Source organism: Bombina bombina, chromosome 3 (assembly GCF_027579735.1).
Source record: "Bombina bombina isolate aBomBom1 chromosome 3, aBomBom1.pri, whole genome shotgun sequence".
In the NCBI taxonomy this organism is placed as follows: Eukaryota; Metazoa; Chordata; class Amphibia; order Anura; family Bombinatoridae; genus Bombina; species Bombina bombina.
Genome location: NC_069501.1, coordinates 1,154,033,666 through 1,154,058,593, shown reverse-complemented (window position 1 = coordinate 1,154,058,593; position 24,928 = coordinate 1,154,033,666). Strand labels below are relative to the sequence as shown.

The 24,928-nt window shown below is 39.3% G+C and overlaps 1 protein-coding gene across 2 annotated transcripts in view; it reads right to left on the bottom strand.

Moving 5' to 3' along the window:
- SLC35F2 (solute carrier family 35 member F2) overlaps positions 1 to 24,928 on the bottom strand; it is a 101,340-nt gene that overhangs the window by 10,995 nt on the left and 65,417 nt on the right. For both annotated transcript variants that reach the window (XM_053708554.1, XM_053708553.1), the window contains exons 5-7: positions 21,591 to 21,747; positions 4,804 to 4,856; positions 2,256 to 2,410 (exon numbers count right to left, since the gene is read on the bottom strand). In XM_053708554.1, the coding sequence (XP_053564529.1) occupies positions 2,256 to 2,410; positions 4,804 to 4,856; positions 21,591 to 21,747 (365 nt within the window). The remainder of the gene's footprint in view (positions 1 to 2,255; positions 2,411 to 4,803; positions 4,857 to 21,590; positions 21,748 to 24,928) is intronic.

Genomic DNA, 24,928 nt, shown 5'->3' with positions numbered 1-24,928 from the left:
CTCACTGTGTCCATACACAAATTCACAGGATGATATCTCACTGTGTCCATACACAAATTCACAGGATGATATCTCACTGTGTCCATACACAAATTCACAGGATGATATCTCACTGTGTCCATACACAAATTCACAGGATGATATCTCACTGTGTCCATACACAAATTCACAGGATGATATCTCACTGTGTCCATACACAAATTCACAGGATGATATCTCACTGTGTCCATACACAAATTCACAGGATGATATCTCACTGTGTCCATACACAAATTCACAGGATACCCCCTGTGTCCCTATAAATCTGATGTTTTGTGGGGTTTTTTGTTTTTAACTCCATGTCGGCCAAAGTAGGTTCAATGCATTGCTGTAAAATAGTGCAGCTCTCTTTAGCAGCAAAGGGCTAAAAGGGAGAGTAAATACCTTTTAAAATATATATATCACCTTCAATTCTCAGTGCTGGAAAATCCCCAATTTTCAGATTTAAAATTACAGAAAAAAACAAATAATTAAAATTATATTGCAACGTTAAGCATTTTATATCACAATCTCAAACAGTTTACTGTCCCTTTAGGAATACACTTTGTGGGCTTGTGCTGTCAAAACCGTAACATCATTGCTTCTTGCAAAATAACACAAAAGATTAATATTTAAGTGTTTTACTGGCAGGAGAACAGTTGAAGGACAGAGGCAGATTTGGGTGGAAAATTCACACACTTGTTACAGATTTTGTCTTAAACAAGGAGTCAGCTGATGCTTTACATTGGCAGCAGCTCAAGAAACTTGTAATAACTTTTACCCAAAATTCTGCAAAATCAGCTCTACAATGATCAAAATTAATTATGATAACTAGGTGATCGTGACCACACACTTGCTCTTTATATTGGCAGCAGCTCAAGAAACTGGGAAGTGAACTTTACCCAAAATTCCACAAACATGGGATTTAAGATCAGTTCTTCTATGACCAAAATTAATTGTAATCATTACACAATTGAGACCAGTGCAAATTTTTTATTTTAGTAAAATAGAAAGATGTTTATAATTGCATGCCCTACCTGAATCATGAAAGTTTAATTTTGACTAGACTGTCCCTTTAAATACTTTTTGGTCTCACTTTTCATTTGTTAAAGGGACAGTATGCACTCATTTTCATTTAACTGCATGTAATATACACTACTATAAAGAATAAGATGCACAGATACCTATATAAAAATCCAGGATAAAACTGTTTAAAAACTTACTTAAAAGCTCTCAGTTTAGCTCTGTTGAAAAGGTAGTTGGAAAGCCCACTGCAAGTGGGAAATAAGACCCTCCATCCCTCCCCCTTCTTTTGCATATGAAAAGACCCTTTACACAAACAGGAGCAAGCTGGAGTAGGTAGCTGACGGTATTCACATAAAACTTTGGGGCTTGGTTAGGAGTCTGAAAATCAGAGCAATGTTATTTAAAAATAAGCAAAACTACACATTTATTTAAAAAAAACCTTTATGGGCTATATAAATAGATCATCTACAAAACATTTATGCAAAGAAAAAAAATGAGTGTATAATGTCCCTTTAAGAGAACAAGGTTTGAAGACAAGGAACATGCCCCTTCCCCTCATACGCAAGCAAAGATACATTAGCTACCTGCATTTATCATTGCTCAGGATTTTACTTGCGAAACTACCTGTGCCAGAACAGGGCTTACATACCATATGGGACAAAACAGTCTAGGACACTCCAACAGGCCAGATTTTAAAGATTGCCTTGGGTGAGAGCAGGTAAAATAGTAACTGCTCATGGTGTGTTTTTTCTAGGTGCATTGAAGTGTGACATTTAGATTTCACACAACCATTTAACTAGAACACACTCATGGTGAAAGCTATTACATGGTAAGAAAAAAAATATCAAAGACAGGAACTTTTCAGAGTTACAATACTGATCTGATAAAGCAACCAGAGCAAGATTAGCTGTTATTACCACTCGTGTGTTCTATAGTCTCAGAGAACATTACATTTGTACAAGTCAGGGCCCCTAAATTATATTATATGTGTTAGTCACTACGTGCCCCTTTAAATCTTTGGGGTCAAATCATATTCCTTTAAATATCAAATGAATTATCTACAAGAGTCCCCCATAGATTGTAATGGTGAATTGTGCAGAATTTTGGTTATATAAACCTTTCTAAAGCATTGTTAGAGACAGATCATTGCTAGTGTCCAGATCTGTCTAAATGTCTTTGTTTTGCACAACGAACAAAAATTGTTTTCTTACCTTGTACCCAAACAAGAAGAGTCCAAAAAAGAAGCTGTAGAGGTCAGCAGTCAGGATGCCCAAGTTCACGGAGGTGGCACTTGTGACTTTTATCACTATTGGCATCAGACTATAGAGTCCGAACATGCAGAGAGCAAACACTGCAAATAGCAGCACTGAAACACAAACAAAAGAAATGTGCTAAATATCAGTATAAGTTCCTGCCCCGGCTTCCCCTCTGCTGCGTGTCTGTGTAGGTCTTTGTCAGGGTTGAAAAAGACAGCGCTGCCATATCCAGAGACATATGGATCACACAAACACTATGACACATTAAAGGGACAGTCTACACCTTAGTCATCTTAAAGTCTTACTTTAGATGAAGCTGCAAATATCCTCCTGCACCTTTTTTATATCATACAGCAGTAACAGTAAAAACGTTATTTTAAAATTACTACCGTTTCTAGCCACATTGAAATGGCTGCCAAGCTCCGCCCACTGATGACATCACGATCTGGATTGCATTAAAGTGATGGTAAATATTAGTGTTTGTGAACTGCTAGGATTTACCATTGTACCAAATAAATAAAGGGGACTTTCATTCATGAAGCATAAATCACTTTATTCTGAAAGCCCCTTTATTTGTTAGCAGCGTTCACTGCACTGAGATGCTAAAGGCAGCCCACGGCAGAACGCTATTTGAGGGGTGACGTTTCCACATCTTAGCCAATAGCCGTGCGGGAAATCCAGCTTGGCGTCGCAAAAAGCGGTCTTTAGCAGCTCAGCGCAGTGAACACTGCTAACAAATAAAGGGGCTTTCAGAATGAAGTATTTTACACTTCATGAATGAAAGTCCCCTTTATTTGTTACGATGGTAAATCCTAGCGTTTCACAAACGCTAGGATTTACCATCACTTTAACGCAACCCAGATCGTGATGTCATCAGCGGGCGGAGCTTGGCAGCCATTTCAAAGTGACCAGAAACAATTTTTAAAATAACTTTTTTACTGTTGCTGCTGAATGATATAGAAAAAGGTGTGGGAGGATATTTGCAGCTTAATCTAAAGTAAGAGTTTAAGATGACTAAGGTGTAGACTGTCCCTTTAATGTTTGTTAAACATTTATTTAGCAAGTTGTAAATTATTCCAATACTTTGAAATCAGACAACAATTTCCAGTACAGTGATAATAGTAATCCGCAAGCTTAAAGTAACATAAGTGCATGTCCTTTTAAGAGATTTTTCAGTTTACCTCATTCTCTTGGTATCCTTTTTTAAAGTGAACCTAGGTAGGCTCAGAAGCAGTAATGCACTATTGGGAGATAGCTGGAGATTGGTGGCTGCATATATATGCCTCTTGTCATTGGCTCAACAGATGTGTTCATAATGGTTGTATCATTAACCACCTTATTTAATATTATGGATGTGCAAAATTATTAGAACAAAACAAACAATTATAGGTTTAATAATTTATAGGAAACGTTATAAACATTTAAGGTCCACAAATCAGGAACTTCCTGAAACCAAGTCAACTTAGTTTGGAGGAGCAGTGAGTGAAACACTCACATACTGTGGAATATCCTGATCAGTATTAATGGATATGGCCGCCAAACTCCCCCCCCCACCCCCGTTACGTAGGAGGCTAGATTCTTTACCCGCGTTCACGGAGACGCTTTCTATTTCTAATAGCGAGCGGACTAAAATTATAATGCGCATTCGCATTAGAAATAGAACAGCGTCCCTGTGAACGAGGATTGAATTAAAAAAAGAAGGGGACGGAGGGGGAGGAGTTTGGCGGCCATATCCATCGCTGAAAACTGTATGGGGTTTTGATGATTAGACTTATAACGTTAGTGGTATTGAAGATGGGATGCGGTGCAGGCACATCTTTTTTTGTGGTTCTAAAGTATGGGATAAAGTTTTCCTGGGTGTTGACTGATGGTAAGCACAGGCTATTTGGAAGTAAACAATGAAATCGTAATGGGAAAAAAAACATCTTGATAGCAAGATCATGCCTGAATGGATAAAAAAAAAGCATTCTTCTAAGTGGTGCGTGCGAGTCTAATAAACTACTAACTTTTTTTTCTTTTTCTTTAAAGTCCGTAGTTTATTAGAATCGCCCACACCACTTAGAAGAATGTTGTTTTTAATTTATTTTTTTAAAGCAGTGACATATTCATCGCTTATCCAATCAGATTCTTGCCGTACGGTACGCACAAATATTGGATGAGTAGCCATTATTATAGGTAATAAACCAAAAATATATTCTAACTTTAATGGTTAATTCTAACAGAAAAATTAACCTAGCACCCCATTTTAATATATTAATGGTGTTCCCAGTTGTACATAAAACAGGATATTATCTAGTGTAAGAAGCATACGCAGGCTTTCTAAAGTCAGTGAATACAAGGACTATTTTTACAAATGTTAGCAGTTTGATATGTATGCAGTTGATAAAGTATCATTACCATTAAAATCAGGTTATAGCTTATGTATTGCCTTCTATAATTTACTATCAACAAAAGGCTGAAATATCATTTAGTGATATCAGGGAACAAATAAGTTAATGCTTACCGACTTTCCAGTCCCACTGTATGTTTCCAATAGCCGTGTACTCCACAATAATACTTAAATAAAACATATATAAACATGGTATTAGAAAAGTCATTCAAAAGTATGACAAAAAAAATTAAAATCTGAAATACTTAAATAGATTAAGAGGAACAAAAAATGCCATTGTTATCTAGAGTATATAGAAACATTAGCTAATGCAAGATCAAGGTACGGCTGAAAAAAATTTGAGAGAGGTACCCCTATACATCGGGTGTGAATCAGTCCAATAAATACATACAGTATATACAGTATTAGATTCTGCGTCATTAGAGTGCAAGGTATACAGTCTATTGTTACATATTTTATTTCCATTGGCTCAGCTAGCTCCCAGTGGTTCATTACTGCTCCTCCAACAAAAATACCAAGACAATTAAGCAAATTAAATAATAGAAGTAAATGGGAAAGTTGTTTAAAACTGTATGATCTATTTGAATCATTTTTTTAAAAGAAAAATTGATTTTCATGTCCAGCATTTGCTATAGAAAGGTTGTGTACACATAGCCAGCAAAAGTGAGGGTTAGGAGAGATAACTAATAAAATGTTATCTCTAAGGGCCCAATGATTTAAAGGTCTCTGGGCTGGCAATATTTTTTAAGATTGCTCGTCAAAACTGCTAATTTAAGCACTCTGGATGTACAAAAACACATAAAGATATATACTTAGAAATACAAAGTGGAATTGTTTTTTTATTGTAAAATAGGCTGAACATTGGCGTAAAAAATGGTCTCTCAAATCCGACCATGATTTTTCTAAACATATAAACCAAACCGTGTTTTTTTCTCACAACTTAACCAGTGGTGAGCTCTAAAATTAAAGGGACAGTCTAGGCCAAAATAAACTTTCATGATTCAGATAGTGCATGTAATTTCAAACAATTTTCCAATTTACTTTTATCACCAATTTTGCTTTGTTCTCTTGGTATTCTTAGTTGAAAGCTTAACCTAGGAGGTTCATATGCTAATTTCTTAGACCTTGAAGGCCACCTCTTTTCAGAATGCATTTTAACAGTTTTTCACCACTAGAGGGTGTTAGTTCACGTATTTCATATAGATAACACTGTGCTTGTGCACGTGAAGTTATCTGGGAGCAGGCACTGATTGGCTAAACTGCAAGTCTGTCAAAAGAACTGAAATAAAGGGGCAGTTTGAAGAGGCATAGATACAAGATAATCACAGAGGTTAAAAGTATATTATTATAACTGTGTTGGTTATGCAAAACTGGGGAATGGGTAATAAAGGGATTATCTATCTTTTAAAACAATAAAAAATCTGGTGTAGACTGTCCCTTTAATACTCAAACCACTAATTACTCTGAAAGGAAAATCTATGCATTTGAAAAGAACTAGATTTAAAGGGACAGTTAACACAAGAATGTTTGTTGTTTTAAAAGATAGATAATCCATTAATTACCAATTCCCCAGTTTTGCATAACAAACACAGTTATAATTATCACGTTTTACCTCTGTAATTACCTTGTATCTAAGCCTCAGCAGACTGCCCCCTCATTTCAGTTCTTTTGACAGACTTGCATTTTAGCCAATCAGAGCTGTCTCCATGGTAAATTCACGTGCTTGAGCTCAATGTTATCTATATGAAACACGTGAACTAATGCCCTCTAGTGGTGAAAAACTATCAAAATGCATTTAGATTAGAGGCGGCCTTCAAGGTCTAAGAAATTAGCATAAGAACCTCCTAGGTTTAGCTTTCAACTAAGAATACCAAGAGAACAAAGCAAAATCGGTGATAAAAGTACATTGGAAAGTTGTTTAAAATTACATGCCCTATCTGAATCATGAAAGTTTTTTTTTTTAATTGACTGTCCCTTTAAAAAGGGACATGAAACACTATTTTTTTCTTCATGATTTAGGTAGAACATACAATTTTAAATAACTTTCCAGTTTACTTCTATTATCAAATTTGCTTCATTCTCTTGGTATCATTTGTTGATGGAGCAGCAATGCACTACTGGTTTCTAACTGAACACATGGGTGAGCCAATGACAATCAGTATATATATGCAGCCACCAATCAGCAGCTAGAGACTAGGTTCTTTGCTGCTCCTCAGTTTTCCTAGATTAACCTTCCAGCAAAGGATAACAAGAGAAGGAGGCAAATGAAATAATAGAAGTAAATTGGAAAGTTGTTTAAAACTGTATATTCCGTCTAAATCACAAATATATAATTATTACTTTACTGTCCCTGTAAGTTACAGTGCACTGAAAACAGCCTAATATGATTTGTATTAGGCGTAATATTCAAGTTATTATTTAAACATATGCAAACGTTTATATATTTTTATGGGAGACAGATCACCACTTACATGGACAGCCCATTTTTTGAAAATTGCACCAAGACTGTCCCTGCGAGGCTAAACATAGTTTTTCACGTTTTTGCTTGCAAACTTTTGATTATCGGGCCCTTACTATTGGGTATACAAAAAAAATAGGAAGAAATGTGTGTGTAAATAAAGTGATAAAATAAGGATATCTGATTTCTCTGCAAGCGCATCAAATTTTAATGGGCTGTGGGTTCAAAGAACAAACAAGCTATTTCATATACAAAGATAAACATTAAGAATGAATTTATCATATATTTTATACCCTTCAGCCAATTTTACAGCTACACCCATGGTTAAAGGGGAAGTCTACACCTTAGTCATCTTAACCCCTTGAGTGGTAATGATGGCTCTGAGCCGTCACAGAGTTTCCCACTCTGGTGCTAATGACGGCTCAGAGCCATCACTAGCACTCTCCCACCTTGAGGGAGATCTGAGGGCTCCCACCCACTCCTACCCCGGCGATAGGGCCTGCATAGTGACAGGCATCGCCGGGGCTTCACGTTACGCGCAGTGACATCACACGCAACTTTATTTAACATTAACAATGTTAAATATAGGAGCAGGGGGCATGCTGCTTAGAAGCTTGTATCTCAGGCATCTAAGCAGCTACAGACCCCCAAGACCCACCATTGGAAAGGTAATCACCTAACCTTTCCAGTGTAAGTCTTGGGGAAATAATAAAAAAAAAATATCAACTAAAAAAAACCCTTAAAAAAACCTTAGCACCCAGGTGGGAAAGTGCTTAGCACTCAAAGGGTTAAAGGGATACTAAACCTAAATTGTTTATTTCATGATTCAGATAGAGCATGCAATTTTAAGCAACTTTCTAATTTACTCCTATTATCAATTTTTTTTTCGTTCTCTTGCTATCTTTATTTCAAAAAGCAAGAATGTAAACTTAAGAGCCGGACCATTTTTGCTTCAGCACCTGGGTAATGCTTGCTGATTGGTGGCTAAATGTAGCAAACCAATCAGCAAGCTCTACCCAGGTGCTGAACCAAAAATGGTCTGGCTCCTAACCTTACATTTCTGCTTTCTCAAATAAAGATAGCTAGAGAATAAAGACAAATTGATAATAGGATTAAATTAGAAAGTTGCTTAAAATTGCATGCTCTATCTAAATCATGAAAGAAAAAAAAATGGATTTAGTAGCCCTTTAAAGGGCTTACCTTAGATTAAAGGGACAGTCAAAATGTAACTTTCATGATTCAGATAGGGAATGCAATTTTAAATAATTTTCCAATTTACTTTTATCATCAAATTTGCTTTGTTCTCTTGGTATTCTTAGTTGAAAGCTAAACCTAGGTAGGCTCATATGCTAATTTCTAAGCATGCACGAGTCTAGAGCACTATATGGCAGCAGTTTTGCAAAAATGTTAACCATTTGCTAGAGGCCTAGATAGCAGCACTATTCCCTTCCATGTAGTGCTCCAGATGCCTACCTAGGTATCTCTTCAACACAGAAAATCATGGAAACTAAGCACATTTGATAATAGAATAAAATTGGAAACTTTTTTTTTTAAATGTTTTTCTCTGATTGAATAACAAAAGAAAACTTGTAAGTTTCATATCCCTTTAATATGCTATTTTTTCACACAACTTGGCTTTTCACGTGACTTGTTTTAAGAATATTTGTTTGAGAAGTTGTGAGTGACAACTGGAGAAAAAAAAAAGAAAAAGGATTGTATGAAGGGGATACAAGGATATCTGATTAGTTAGTGGGTGCCAAATTATTTTCTAATTATCATCATCAGTTATTTGTAGAGCACCAACAGATTCTGCAGCACTATAAACATAGACGTGGTGTACAAGGTAACATTTATAGGGATCAAATGGGTAGAGGGTCCTGCCGAGAGTTGCACTGTTGTAGTCAGCTCTTACAAGGTGACCTGCAAACAGCTGGGTTTATAGGCTTACATGCTAAGGGGGTTTAAGGGGATAGCAAAAAAAAAGAGAGGAACTGGGATTAGGAAAGGTTAAAGTAGGTTGCATGCATCCCTGAACAGTAGAGTCTTTAGGAAGTGCTTGAAGCTTTCAAAACTAGGGGATTGTCTTGTAGAGCGAGGCAGAATTCAACAAGATAGGAGCCAGTCTGGAGAAGTCCTGTAAACGGGAGTGTGAGGAGGTAACAAGAGAGGAGGAAAGGAGGAAATTGTGAGCAGAGCGAAGGGGACGGGAGGGAGAGTATCTGGAGACAAGGTCTGAGATATAGGAGGGAGCAGTGCAGTTGAGTGCTTTGTATCTCAGAGTCAGAATTAAGTGTTTAATCCTGGAGGCAAGAGGAAGCCAGTGAAGGGATTGGCAGAGCGGTGTAGCAGATGAAGAGCGACGTGTAAGGAAGATGAGTCTTGCAGAGGCATTCATTATTTAATTTTAGAGATATTTTTAAGGTGGAAGCGGCAAGATTTGGCCAAGGACTGAATGTGAGGAGTGAAAGTAAGATCTAAGTCAAGTGTGATCCCAAGACACCTGGCATGTGGGGAAGGGGTAATGGGGTTAACAGTTATAGAAAAATGGGGGGGGGGGTGGAGATTTTGGAAGAAGGGGGGGAAATAAGGAGGTCTGTTTTGGAGAGATTTAGCTTAAGGTAGTGAGAGGACATCCAGGATGAGATATGAGAAAGACAGTTGGTGATATGGGTTAGCAAGGAAGGAGATAGGTCTGGTGCAGAGAGGTAGATTTGGGTATCATTGGCATACAAATGATATTGAAACCCGTGGGACTTTATTAAGGAACCTAATGATGACATGTAGATTAAGAGGACAGAGTCTTGTGGTACCCCAACAGAAAGTAGTAATGGGACAGAGGATGCCCTAGAGAAGGCTTAACTAAAAAGGTACGGTTAGACAGGTAGGAAGAGACTCACGAGAGGGCTGTGTCAAAAATGCTGAAGGATTAAAGGGTTTGGAGCAATGTGTTTGAGATTGCATTACATTTTAAAACCACTTATTTAATCATATTAACCTTAGCAAAAAAAAAAAAAAATATATCCAAATTTAAGTATCAATACAAACATTAAGGTTTATATAGAAAAAGAAAAAAAAACTGTTTAATATCAGGAACTGTTAAAGGAACAAGAAAGTCAAAATTACACACTTGATTCAGATGTCTGTCATTTCAAAGGGACATAATACTCATGCTAAATCACTTGAAAGTGATGCAGCATAACTGTAAAAAATGGACATTAAAAAAATAACACATCTCTAGGGGAAAACACACAATAGGCATTTCACAGTAACCGTCCTTAAAGGGACAGTCTACACCAGAATTTTTATTGTTTAAAATGATAGATAACCCCTTTATTACCCATTCCCCAGTTTTGCATAACCAACACGTATTACCTTGTGTCTAAGCCTCTGCAGACTGCCCCCTTATCTCAGTGCTTTTTACAGACGTGCAGTTTAGCCAATCAGTGCAGACTACTAAATAACTCCACAGGAGTCAGCACAATGTTATCTATATGACACACTTGAACTAGTACTGTCTAACTGTGAAAAACTTTCAAAATGCTCTGAGCTAGGAGGTGGTTTTTAACTGTTTAGAAATCAGTTTGAGCCTACCTAGGTTTAGCTTTTCAAAAATACCACCAAGGGAACAAAGCAAATTTGATGATAAAAGTAAATTGGAAAGTTGTTTACGATTGTATGCCCTATCTGAACCATGAAAGTTTAATTTTAACTAGACTGTCCCTTTAAACTGAATAGGAAAAATTACATGGGACTAAAGTCTCTTTACAGTGGAGTGTGAATACTTAGGACATTTTGAGGTAAATATCTTCCTTTTTTTTACATGGAAATGTTTAGGTGATATTTTCTAGTTAGATTTTTACAGCTATGCTGCATTGCTTTCAAGTGCTTCAACATTTGGGTATCATGTCCCTTTAAGTAACATTTCAATTGACCTATATTATCACAATCTAATTTTATTCTCTCTGGCTCACCAGATGTGTTCAGCTAGGTAACAGCAGTTCATTGCTACTGGCACTGACTAACAGAGGTTAAACACAGGGCATTTTATTACTGCCCTGCATGGAACAAGAATTTTATTTTTGCACATTTATGTCCCTTTAACATAACCATCATGCAGTAATAATGGTATTTCTTTGGCTCAGTTTATCAAATATTAAAATACCTGCTTTTTTTCACAACCTTAAAGGGACAGTCAATTTAACATCTAAATCTCTGCCCGTTTCTAAGCCTCTGCAGACCGCCTCATCACTGTGCATTTCTAAATAATCTTTTATTATTATTAAGCAGTTGTATGTGTCATACAAAGAAAAAAGGTACAATACATAGCAATCCAGTCCAATAGACTTACATATAAAAGGTTACAATAAGGAAAAAAGAAAAGAACAATTGTTTTTTTTTTTAAGTATGGAGTCCATTCTATCTGGATGGATTAAGGTTACCACAAGGGAGGATGTCTTCAACTGCTAATGGGTTTTTTTCCAAAAATTTGCTTTGAGGTTTGTCTTAAGATAGCTCAATACAAAGAGAGAAAAAAAAAAGTACAGCAAGACATATGTACATTATAGTAAAATATACAATTGATAAAAATATCAAATCAGTTTCTCCATATGTTTCATTCTCCCCTGAGATTCGCTTCCTGCATACTGTATATAATGTGTTCCTAAAAGAAAGCAAAACCTGTCGCCTGCTCGGCATGTCTAAGAATTCTAAATATAATTTCCACTTTTCAATGAAACTGGGTATTCTGGCAGAAACATCAAATTGTTCACAAATGAAATATTGCAACATTGTTATTTTCAAAAATACAATAGAAGGTGCTTCCTTGTGGAGCCATTTACAAAAAAGACATTTCCTAGCCAACCGTAGGCTAATCACTAGAAATGTTCTATTCTGCCCCTTGATTGGAAGCTGAACAAAAAAAATATATATATTAAAGTGTAAGGGATATATAATGACGAGTTATCTTTGACAGCCAAAAGGAGACACAACCCCAGTATTTCCGGACCTTGGGACAATACCAGAGGTAATGTAGGAAGTCTGGAAAGGAGCATTTGCCACAAACATTTGAGAAGTCTTCTCCATTTGGTTAGTCTATTGGGAGTTAGGTAATCTTGATATATGACCCTGCTTTGGGACTCTCTAAGATCTGATGCCAGAGTTGCTTACCATGCACATGTTAAACTCTGGTGTATCATATCATTTGAGTGTACTCCAATACTCTTTTGTTCAATATGGTAAGAAGATCCTGTGATTTATTGAGGGAACACCAGTTTGCAATAATATTTTATATATTGGGGATATGGCAAAACTATTCATGTGAAACAGCATGTTTACAGGGCCCAGCAACGTGGCATCCCAAAATGTTGTAGAGCTATGAAGGACATGATTTATGTAATGGCGTAATTGAAGTAAGAAAACCTATCGCATCAAGGATTTGAATATGTTCTACAGAGGGTCTCAAACTGTAGGATTGTTTTAGTAGGACCATCCAGCACCTTACTAAATATATCAATGCCTACGGATGGGTAAATAGGGTGAATGACATGGGTCTATACCAAGATGCCTATTGAAGGATCGCCAAGCAAAAAGGATGTCTCTAAACATAGGGTTAGTTTGCAAAGTAACTGGTAACTCAAAGAAGGTGGCATGCAGTAGAAAGGGTAATGATTTCTGGGGTAGCACCGATTCCTCCACGTGTGTATGGGAAAAATGTTGTGTACCTAGCTTCCAGTCTAGAGCGAATTTCGCTAGAGAGGCCCAGTTGTAATATAATACATTTGGTAGGCCTAATCCCCCTTTTAGGTAAGGCAGATATAATTTAGTAAGGCAAAGTCTTGGTTTACTTCCTTTCCATAAAAAGTTGCGAAACCTAAGAATGACGGCCGTGATATCTTTCCATCTCAGGAGGGGGGAAAGCATCTGCATAGGATACAATCATTTAGGGAGTACATTCATCTTAATAAGATGTAACCTCCCCATTAGGGAAAGCGATAAGTTGTGCCATGTGAGCAAGTCAGTATTCATTTTTTTAATTATTGGGGTTATAAATAGCTCATACTATTGGTGAGGGTTAGCTGACACCTGGATACCTATGTAAGTTAGGTAGTTATAGTGTTGTGGGTCTCTAACTTTGTTTTTATGATTCAACCATAGGATTTTAGATTTACTGACATTGATTTTATATCCTGATAACTCTCCAAACAGGGCAATTGCTTCTAAAATTGGTGGTATATACACATGTCCGGGTTTGAGATAAAGAGGAGCATGTCATCCACATAGAGGGCTAATTGTAGTCTATGGAAGTGAATGTTTATCCCTAGTGGTTCTAGGGCCAAATTAAATAGGAGTGGGGACAAGGGGCAGCCCTGGAGGGTCCCTCTTTGTAGGTGGACAGGGGGGGGAATAAATGTTGTTAACTAACAAATATGCAAGAGGGCAGGAGTATATGTTTTTAATAAATGTGGCAAAATGGCTGCCAATTCCAAAATTACTCGTGGAGTGAAACAAGTGCTCTCTTGTCCAAAGACAACAGGAAGGCCACTCCATCACGCCTGGCCATCCAATAGTGGGTGACTGCATGTAGAACTCGTCTAATATTGGTGACCGAAAATCTGTGAATTGTGAAGCCAGTCTGGTCCATGTGTAGGACATGTGGTAAAATATGCTTTAGGCGGTTGGCTAAAACCTTCACTAATAGTTTATAATCTACGATAAGTAGGGAAATGGGACGGTAAGATTCCGGGAGTGTGGGGTCTCTACCTGATGATCTCTACCTAAGATGTTAGCAACAGAGAAGTTAGTCAAATGTATTTCTGTGTATAGTAAAGGTCAAACAGAGAAGTCAAGATTGTGGAGATCTGGTCACTTAACATTTTAAAACAAAACTCTACTGGGAGGCCATCAGGGCTAAGGGGTCTTTCCAAGAGCCAATGTATTTATCGTTTGCTTCACCTCCTCTTGAGATATTGGGGCGTTTAAGCTATCTAGTTGGTCATTAGATAATTTGGGGAGATTAATCTTGTCCCAAAACTTAGTCTGGGTCACTGTCTGAGTAGGTTTGATTTATAAAGATTGGTATAATACTTTGCAAGCTCAGACGCTATGTCTTTAGGGGTTTTCAGGGGCATTATTAGAGGCAAAGGCTTCCCATTGGTGTATAAGGTACATATGATAGTCAGGGGACTTCAGTAAATGTGTCGGGAAATGAAAAACTCACTGGGTTGAGGTGCATTAAAAAGTCTCAGAGATATAGGGACGTGGTCAGAGATGGTAATATTATGAATTGTAGTCTCAGTGATCAGGAGTTCTATGAAAGTCGAGGTTAAGAAGAGGTCTATATGAGAGAGTTTTATGGACTCGCGACGCACATGTGAAATCTCTACCTGTGGGGTTCTGGCTCCTCCAGATATCCTGCACGTCCAAAGAAGAATACAGGGTATCAAAGATATCCAGTGCAAATGTGGATGGTCTAAGTGGTGGAGTCCTTGGAACAGAGTCACTTGGGTCTTTAAATCGATCCAGTGTAGGGTAAGGGGTAAGGTTAAAGTAACCGGCCATAATAAGAGCAGCATCTAAGAAAGGGGCTAAACATTTAGTCATATCTTGCCAAAATTTTGAGTCACGCTTGCTAGGTACATATGCATTGCATAGAGTGTATTGTCTCTCTTGCCACTTAAAACTATTACAAATCTACCTACAGGGTCAGTGATCTTATCTTCTATATGGGATTGAAAGTTTTTGTGAAAGTATAGCTAGACCTCTACTAGAGTTATTATAGGGGGCAAAATCTAATTTCAGTTCATTTTATCAGTTTTTCACAGCCAAGCTAGTTCAGCACTACATATATATCACATTGTGCTCACTTCTGTGGAGTTATGCAGGGACCAGCACTAATTGGCTAAAATGCAAGTTTGTAAAAAGAACTGAGATCGGGGGCAGTCTGCAGAGGCTTAGATACAAATTAATGACAGAGGCAAAACATGTATTTCTATAATATAACAGTGTTGGTTGTGCAAAACTGGGGAAAGGGATTATCTATCTTTTTAAACAATTTTTTTTGGGTAGACTGTCCCTTTAAAAGGGACAGTAAACACCTTGATTTGCAATATATTTTCATTATTTATGTTGCCTCCTTTCATGTAATTTACCTCTGAAACTGAGCTATTTCAAATTTTCAGAACTTTAATGCACCCTGCTGACTTCTCAAGGCTAACCCTGCTACACATATGTTGCCAATTAGATTTATCATAACAACTGCAAAAACATAATTTATGCTTACCTGATAAATTCCTTTCTTCTGTTGTGTGATCAGTCCACGGGTCATCATTACTTCTGGGATATAACTCCTCCCCAACAGGAAATGCAAGAGGATTCACCCAGCAGAGCTGCATATAGCTCCTCCCCTCTACGTCAGTCCCAGTCATTCGACCAAGAATCAACGAGAAAGGAGTAACCAAGGGTGAAGTGGTGACTGGAGTATAATTTAAAAGATATTTACCTGCCTTAAAACAGGGCGGGCCGTGGACTGATCACACAACAGAAGAAAGGAATTTATCAGGTAAGCATAAATTATGTTTTCTTCTGTTATGTGTGATCAGTCCACGGGTCATCATTACTTCTGGGATACCAATACCAAAGCAAAAGTACACGGATGACGGGAGGGATAGGCAGGCTCATTATACAGAAGGAACCACTGCCTGAAGAACCTTTCTCCCAAAAATAGCCTCCGAAGAAGCAAAAGTGTCAAATTTGTAAAATTTGGAAAAAGTATGAAGCGAAGACCAAGTTGCAGCCTTGCAAATCTGTTCAACAGAGGCCTCATTCTTAAAGGCCCAAGTGGAAGCCACAGCTCTAGTGGAGTGAGCTGTAATTCTTTCAGGAGGCTGCTGTCCAGCAGTCTCATAGGCTAAACGTATTATGCTACGAAGCCAAAAAGAGAGAGAGGTAGCAGAAGCTTTTTGACCTCTCCTCTGTCCAGAATAAACGACAAACAGGGAAGAAGTTTGGCGAAAATCTTTAGTTGCCTGCAAGTAGAACTTGAGGGCACGAACTACATCCAGATTGTGTAGAAGACGTTCCTTCTTTGAAGAAGGATTTGGACACAAGGATGGAACAACAATCTCTTGATTGATATTCCTGTTAGTGACTACCTTAGGTAAGAACCCAGGTTTAGTACGCAGAACTACCTTGTCTGAGTGAAAAATCAGATAAGGAGAATCACAATGTAAAGCTGATAACTCAGAGACTCTTCGAGCCGAGGAAATAGCCATTAAAAACAGAACTTTCCAAGATAACAATTTTATATCAATGGAATGAAGGGGTTCAAACGGAACACCCTGTAAAACGTTAAGAACTAAGTTTAAACTCCATGGCGGAGCAACAGCTTTAAACACAGGCTTGATCCTAGCTAAAGCCTGACAAAAGGCCTGGACGTCTGGATTTTCTGACAGACGCCTGTGTAACAAGATGGACAGAGCTGAAATCTGTCCCTTTAATGAACTAGCTGATAAACCCTTTTCTAAACCTTCTTGTAGAAAGGACAATATCCTAGGGATCCTAACCTTACTCCAGGAGTAACGTTTGGATTCGCACCAGTATAGGTATTTACGCCATATTTTATGGTAAATCTTTCTGGTAACAGGCTTCCTAGCCTGTATCAGGGTATCAATAACCGACTCAGAAAAACCACGTTTTGATAAAATCAAGCGTTCAATTTCCAAGCAGTCAGCTTCAGAGAAGTTAGATTTTGATGTTTGAATGGACCCTGTATCAGAAGGTCCTGTCTTAGAGGTAGAGACCAAGGCGGACAGGATGACATGTCCACTAGATCTGCATACCAAGTCCTGCGTGGCCATGCAGGCGCTATTAGAATCACTGATGCTCTCTCCTGTTTGATTTTGGCAATCAATCGAGGAAGCAGCGGGAAGGGTGGAAACACATAAGCCATCCCGAAGTTCCAAGGTGCTGTCAAAGCATCTATCAGAACCGCTCCCGGATCCCTGGATCTGGACCCGTAGTGAGGAAGTTTGGCGTTCTGGCGAGACGCCATGAGATCTATCTCTGGTTTGCCCCAACGTCGAAGTATTTGGGCAAAGACCTCCGGATGAAGTTCCCACTCCCCCGGATGAAAAGTCTGGCGACTCAAAAAATCCGCCTCCCAGTTCTCCACTCCCGGGATGTGGATTGCTGACAGGTGGCAAGAGTGAGACTCTGCCCAGCGAATTATCTTTGATACTTCCATCATTGCTAGGGAGCTTCTTGTCCCTCCCTGATGGTTGATGTAAGCTACAGTCGTGATGTTGTCCGACTGAAACCTGATGAACCCCCGAGTTGTTAATTGGGGCCAAGCCAGAAGGGCATTGAGAACTGCTCTCAATTCCAGAATGTTTATTGGAAGGAGACTCTCCTCCTGATTCCATAGTCCCTGAGCCTTCAGAGAATTCCAGACAGCGCCCCAACCTAGTAGGCTGGCGTCTGTTGTTACAATTGTCCAGTCTGGCCTGCTGAATGGCATCCCCCTGGACAGGTGTGGCCGATAAAGCCACCATAGAAGAGAATTTCTGGTCTCTTGATTCAGATTCAGAGTAGGGGACAAATCTGAGTAATCCCCATTCCACTGACTTAGCATGCACAATTGCAGCAGTCTGAGGTGTAGGCGTGCAAAAGGTACTATGTCCATTGCCGCTACCATTAAGCCGATCACCTCCATGCATTGAGCTACTGACGGGTGTTGAATGGAATGAAGGACACGGCATGCATTTAGAAGCTTTGTTAACCTGTCTTCTGTCAGGTAAATCTTCATTTCTACAGAATCTATAAGAGTCCCCAAGAATGGAACTCTTGTGAGAGGAAAAAGAGAACTCTTCTTTTCGTTCACTTTCCATCCATGCGACCTTAGAAATGCCAGAACTAACTCTGTATGAGACTTGGCAGTTTGAAAGCTTGAAGCTTGTATTAGAATGTCGTCTAGATACGGAGCTACCGAAATCCCTCGCGGTCTTAGTACCGCCAGAAGGGCACCCAGAACCTTTGTGAAGATTCTTGGAGCCGTAGCCAATCCGAATGGAAGAGCTACAAACTGGTAGTGCCTGTCTAAGAAGGCAAACCTTAGGTACCGGTGATGATCTTTGTGAATCGGTATGTGAAGGTAAGCATCTTTTAAATCCACTGTGGTCATGTACTGACCCTTTTGGATCATGGGTAAGATTGTCCGAATAGTTTCCATTTTGAACGATGGAACTCTTAGGAATTTGTTTAGAATCTTTAAATCTAAGATTGGCCTGAAAGTTCCCTCTTTTTTGGGAACCACAAACAGGTTTGAGTAGAACCCTTGTCCTTGTTCCGACCGCGGAACCGGATGGATCACTCCCATTAATAACAGATCTTGTACACAGCGTAGAAACGCTTCTTTCTTTATCTGGTTTGTTGACAACCTTGACAGATGAAATCTCCCTCTTGGGGGAGATAATTTGAAGTCTAGAAGGTATCCCTGAGATATGATCTCTAGCGCCCAGGGATCCTGAACATCTCTTGCCCAGGCCTGGGCGAAGAGAGAAAGTCTGCCCCCCACTAGATCCGGTCCCGGATCGAGGGCTCTCGGTTCATGCTGTCTTTGGGGCAGCAGCAGGTTTCCTGGCCTGCTTGCCCTTGTTCCAGGACTGGTTAGGTTTCCAGCCTTGCCTGTAACGAGCAACAGCTCCCTCCTGTTTTGGTGCAGTGGAGGTTGATGCTGCTCCTGTTTTGAAATTCCGAAAGGGACGAAAATTAGACTGTCTAGCCTTAGCTTTGGCTTTGTCTTGAGGTAGGGCGTGGCCCTTACCTCCTGTAATGTCAGCGATAATTTCTTTCAAACCGGGCCCAAATAAAGACTGCCCCTTGAAAGGTATATTAAGTAATTTGGACTTAGAAGTAACATCAGCTGACCAGGATTTTAGCCACAGCGCCCTACGTGCCTGGATGGCGAATCCTGAGTTCTTAGCCGTAAGTTTGGTTAAATGTACTACGGCCTCCGAAATGAATGAATTAGCTAGTTTAAGGACTCTAAGCCTGTCCGTAATGTCGTCTAGCGTAGATGAACTAAGGTTCTCTTCCAGAGACTCAATCCAAAATGCTGCCGCAGCCGTAATCGGCGCGATACATGCAAGGGGTTGCAATATAAAACCTTGTTGAACAAACATTTTCTTAAGGTAACCCTCTAATTTTTTATCCATTGGATCTGAAAAAGCACAGCTATCCTCCACCGGGATAGTGGTACGCTTAGCTAAAGTAGAAACTGCTCCCTCCACCTTAGGGACCGTTTGCCCTAAGTCCCGAGTGGTGGCGTCTATTGGAAACATCTTTCTAAATATTGGAGGGGGTGAGAACGGCACACCGGGTCTATCCCACTCCTTAGTAACAATTTCAGTTAGTCTCTTAGGTATAGGAAAAACGTCAGTACTCGCCGGTACCGCAAAGTATTTATCCAACCTACACAATTTCTCTGGTATTGCAACGGTGTTACAATCATTGAGAGCTGCTAAAACCTCCCCTAGTAATACACGGAGGTTCTCCAATTTAAATTTAAAATTTGAAATATCTGAATCCAATCTGTTTGGATCAGAACCGTCACCCACAGAATGAAGCTCTCCGTCCTCATGCTCTGCAAGCTGTGACGCAGTATCAGACATGACCCTAGTATTGTCAGCGCACTCTGTTCTCACCCCAGAGTGATCACGCTTGCCTCTTAGTTCTGGTAATTTAGACAAAACTTCAGTCATAACAGTAGCCATATCTTGTAATGTTATCTGTAATGGTCGCCCAGATGTACTAGGCGCCATAATATCACGCACCTCCCGGGCGGGAGATGCAGGTACTGCCGCGTGAGGCGAGTTAGTCGGCATAACTCTCCCCTCGCTGTTTGGTGAAATTTGTTCAAATTGTACAGATTGACTTTTATTTAAAGTAGCATCAATACAGTTAGTACATAAATTTCTATTGGGCTCCACCTTGGCATTGGAACAAATGACACAGATATCTTCCTCTGAGTCAGACATGTTTAACACACTAGCAATAAACTTGCAACTTGGTTATAATCTTTTTTAGCAAAAACGTACTGTGCCTCAAAGAGGTACTAAACGATTAAATGACAGTTGAAATAATGAACTGAAAAACAGTTATAGCATCAAACTTTAAAACAACACAACTTTTAGTAAAGGTTTGTTCCCATTAGTAAAATAACAATAATTAAATTTGACATAAAAAATTACAGAGCAACGTTTTTATTCACAGTCAATATAAAATTCTCACAGCTCTGCTGAGAGAATCTACCTCCCTCCAAAGAAGTTTGAAGACCCCTGAGATCTGTCAGAGATGAACCGGATCATGCAGGAAATATAAGAGTAGCTGACTGGAAATTTTTGATGCGTAGCAAAGAGCGCCAAAAACGGCCCCTCCCTCTCACACACAGCAGTGAAGAGAAACGAAACTGTCACAATTAAAAGCAAACAACTGCCAAGTGGAAAATAATGCCCAAATATTTATTCACTCAGTACCTCAGAAATGTAAACGATTCTACATTCCAGCAAAAACGTTTAACATGATAAATACTTATTAAAAGGATTAGTGACTTTTAACAGAGTAGTTCCGGTGAAATACCATCCCCAGAATACTGAAATGTATACATACATGTCATTATAACGGTATGGCAGGATTTTCTCATCAATTCCATTCAGAAAATAAAAACTGCTACATACCTCAATGCAGATTCATCTGCCCGCTGTCCCCTGATCTGAAGCTTTTACCTCCCTCAGATGGCCGAGAACAGCAATATGATCTTAACTACTCCGGTTAAAATCATAGTAAAAAACTCTGGTAGATTCTTCCTCAAACTCTGCCAGAGAAGTAATAACACGCTCCGGTGCTATTGTAAAATAACAAACTTTTGATTGAAGTCATAAAAACTAAGTATAATCACCATAGTCCTCTCACACATCCTATCTAGTCGTTGGGTGCAAGAGAATGACTGGGACTGACGTAGAGGGGAGGAGCTATATGCAGCTCTGCTGGGTGAATCCTCTTGCATTTCCTGTTGGGGAGGAGTTATATCCCAGAAGTAATGATGACCCGTGGACTGATCACACATAACAGAAGAAACAATGCATTTTATACTAACTAGCCTAGCTTTGTTGTCTGCAGACTAAAGCCCAGAGTGGCTACTCCAAATAAGGCAAATGGTTAGTGGAGTTTGGCTATTAAAAATCAACTGCAGTAAAAAGAATGTTAATTGTTTTAATAAAATTAAAAATGAAGCTGATGTGTTATTCTATAGCAACACAACAGAATGGTCTTGAAATTACACGTTGCTTACTGTCCCTTTAAGTGGTAAAGCCACAATTCAATGTTAGTTGTAATGACACATACAGGGTTAATGTTCAAAGTGCAATAAAAAAAACAAATAGTTTCTTACAGTTGCAATCCACTGATAAATGTCCCAAAGAGGCCCACCATTCCTAGAAACTCCTCCCTGGTCAGGTTTTTCACTACATACTCCTCGGTTACGTTTGATACAGCATACAAACAGGCACCCAGTATAACCAAGAGATCACCAATCAGCATGTTACTGGCTGAAACAAAAGACAGGTTGTTATTTTTATTTTTTAACAAATTAGACAAGGCAGGAACACACACATTATATATATATATATATATATATATATATATATATATATATATATATATTATAATCCCAATTTACTGGATAATAGTAAATAATGATTTAGTAATAAAAAAAACCACGCACATTAAACAACACAAATGCAAAGCTAAAAAGACAAAAAATTACCTAGTGAATAATTTGAAGCACTGATGAGGAAAAATACAAAATAAAACCTTTTAAAAAAAAATAATATATTTTATATATATATATATATATATATATATATATATATATATATATATATATATATATATATATATATATATATATATATATATATATATATATATATATATATATAACATAATTTATGCTTACCTGATAAATTTATTTCTCTTGTAGTGTAGTCAGTCCACGGGTCATCCATTACTTATGGAATATATCTCTTCCTAACAGGAAGCTGCAAGAGGATCACCCAGCAGAGCTTGCTACATAGCTCCTCCCCTCACATGTCATATTCAGTCATTCGACCAAAGCAGACGAGAAAGGAGAAACCATAGGGTGCAGTGGTGACTGGAGTTTAATTAAAATTTAGGTCTGCCTTAAAGACAGGGCGGGCCGTGGACTGACTACACTACAAGAGAAATAAATTTATCAGGTAAGCATAAATTATGTTTTCTCTTGTTAAGTGTAGTCAGTCCACGGGTCATCCATTACTTATGGAATACCAATACCAAAGCTAAAGTACACGGATGAAGGGAGGGACAAGGCAGGAACATTAAACAGAAGGAACCACTGCCTGAAGTACCTTTCTCCCAAAAATAGCCTCCGAAGAAGCAAAAGTGTCAAATTTGTAAAATTTTGAAAAGGTGTGAAGCGAAGACCAAGTCGCAGCCTTGCAAATCTGTTCAACAGAGGCCTCATTTTTAAAGGCCCAGGTGGAAGCCACAGCTCTAGTAGAATGAGCTGTAATCCTTTCAGGAGGCTGCTGTCCAGCAGTCTCATAGGCTAAACGTATTATGCTACGAAGCCAAAAAGAGAGAGAGGTAGCCGAAGCCTTTTGACCTCTTCTCTGTCCAGAGTAAACGACAAACAGGGAAGAAGTTTGACGAAAATCTTTAGTTGCCTGCAAATAGAACTTCAGGGCACGGACTACGTCCAAATTATGCAAAAGTCGTTCCTTCTTTGAAGAAGGGTTAGGACACAGTGATGGAACAACATTCTCTTGATTGATATTCCTGTTAGTAACTACCTTAGGTAAGAACCCAGGTTTAGTACGCAGAACTACCTTGTCTGAATGAAAAATCAGATGAGGAGAATCACAATGTAAGGCAGATAACTCAGAGACTCTTCGAGCCGAGGAAATAGCCATCAAAAACAAAACATTCCAGGATAACAGCTTGATATCAATGGAATGAAGGGGTTCAAATGGAACGCCTTGAAGAACATTAAGAACTAAGTTTAAGCTCCACGGCGGAGCAACAGTCTTAAACACAGGCTTAATCCTAGTTAAAGCCTGACAAAAAACCTGAACGTCTGGAACTTCTGCCAGACGTTTGTGTAGAAGAATAGACAGAGCAGAAATCTGTCCCTTTAACGAACTAGCAGATAAGCCCTTTTCTAAACCCTATTGTAGAAAGGACAATATCCTAGGAATCCTAACCTTACTCCATGAGTAACTCTTGGATTCGCACCAATATAAATATTTACGTCATATCTTATGGTAAATTTTTCTGGTAACAGGCTTCCTAGCCTGTATTAAGGTATCAATAACCGACTCCGAGAAGCCACGCTTTGATAGAATCAAGCGTTCAATCTCCATGCAGTCAGCCTCAGAGAAATTAGATTTGGATGTTTGAAAGGACCCTGAATTAGAAGGTCCTGTCTCAGAGGTAGAGACCACGGTGGACAGGACGACATGTCCACTAGGTCTGCATACCAGGTCCTGCGTGGCCACGCAGGCGCTATCAGAATCACCGAAGCTCTCTCCTGTTTGATCTTGGCAATCAAACGAGGAAGCATCGGGAATGGTGGAAACACATAAGCCATGTTGAAGACCCAAGGGGCTGTCAGAGCATCTATCAGCACCGCTCCCGGGTCCCTGGACCTGGATCCGTAACAAGGAAGCTTGGCGTTCTGGCGAGACGCCATGAGATCCAGATCTGGTTTGCCCCAACGAAGAATCAGTTGAGCAAAGACCTCCGGATGAAGTTCCCACTCCCCCGGATGAAAAGTCTGGCGACTTAGAAAATCCGCCTCCCAGTTCTCTACGCCTGGGATGTAAATCGCTGACAGGTGGCAAGAGTGAGACTCTGCCCAGCGAATTATCTTTGAGACTTCCAACATCGCTAGGGAACTTCTGGTTCCCCCTTGATGGTTGATGTAAGCCACAGTCGTGATGTTGTCCGACTGAAATCTGATGAACCTCAGAGTTGCTGAGGCCAAGCTAGGAGAGCATTGAATATTGCTCTTAATTCCAGAATATTTATTGGGAGGAGTTTCTCCTCCTGAGTCCATAATCCCTGAGCTTTCAGGGAGTTCCAGACTGCGCCCCAGCCTAGAAGGCTGGCGTCTGTTGTTACAATCGTCCAATCTGGCCTGCGAAAGGTCATCCCCTTGGACAGATGTGGCCGAGAGAGCCACCATAGAAGAGAATCTCTGGTCTCTTGATCCAGACTTAGTAGGGGGGACAAATCTGAGTAATCCCCGTTCCACTGACTTAGCATGCACAATTGCAGCGGTCTGAGATGCAGGCGTGCAAATGGTACTATGTCCATTGCCGCTACCATTAAGCCGATTACTTCCATGCACTGAGCTACTGACGGGTGTGGAATGGAATGAAGGACACAGCAAGCATTTAGAAGTTTTGATAACCTGGCCTCTGTCAGGTAAATTTTCATCTCTACAGAATCTATAAGAGTCCCTAGAAAGGGAACTCTTGTAAGTGGTAATAGAGAACTCTTTTCCACGTTCACCTTCCACCCATGCGACCTCAGAAATGCCAGAACTATCTCTGTATGAGACTTGGCAGTTTGAAAACTTGACGCTTGTATCAGAATGTCGTCTAGGTACGGAGTCACCGCTATGCCTCGCGGTCTTAGTACCGCCAGAAGTGAGCCCAGAACTTTTGTAAAGATTCTTGGAGCCGT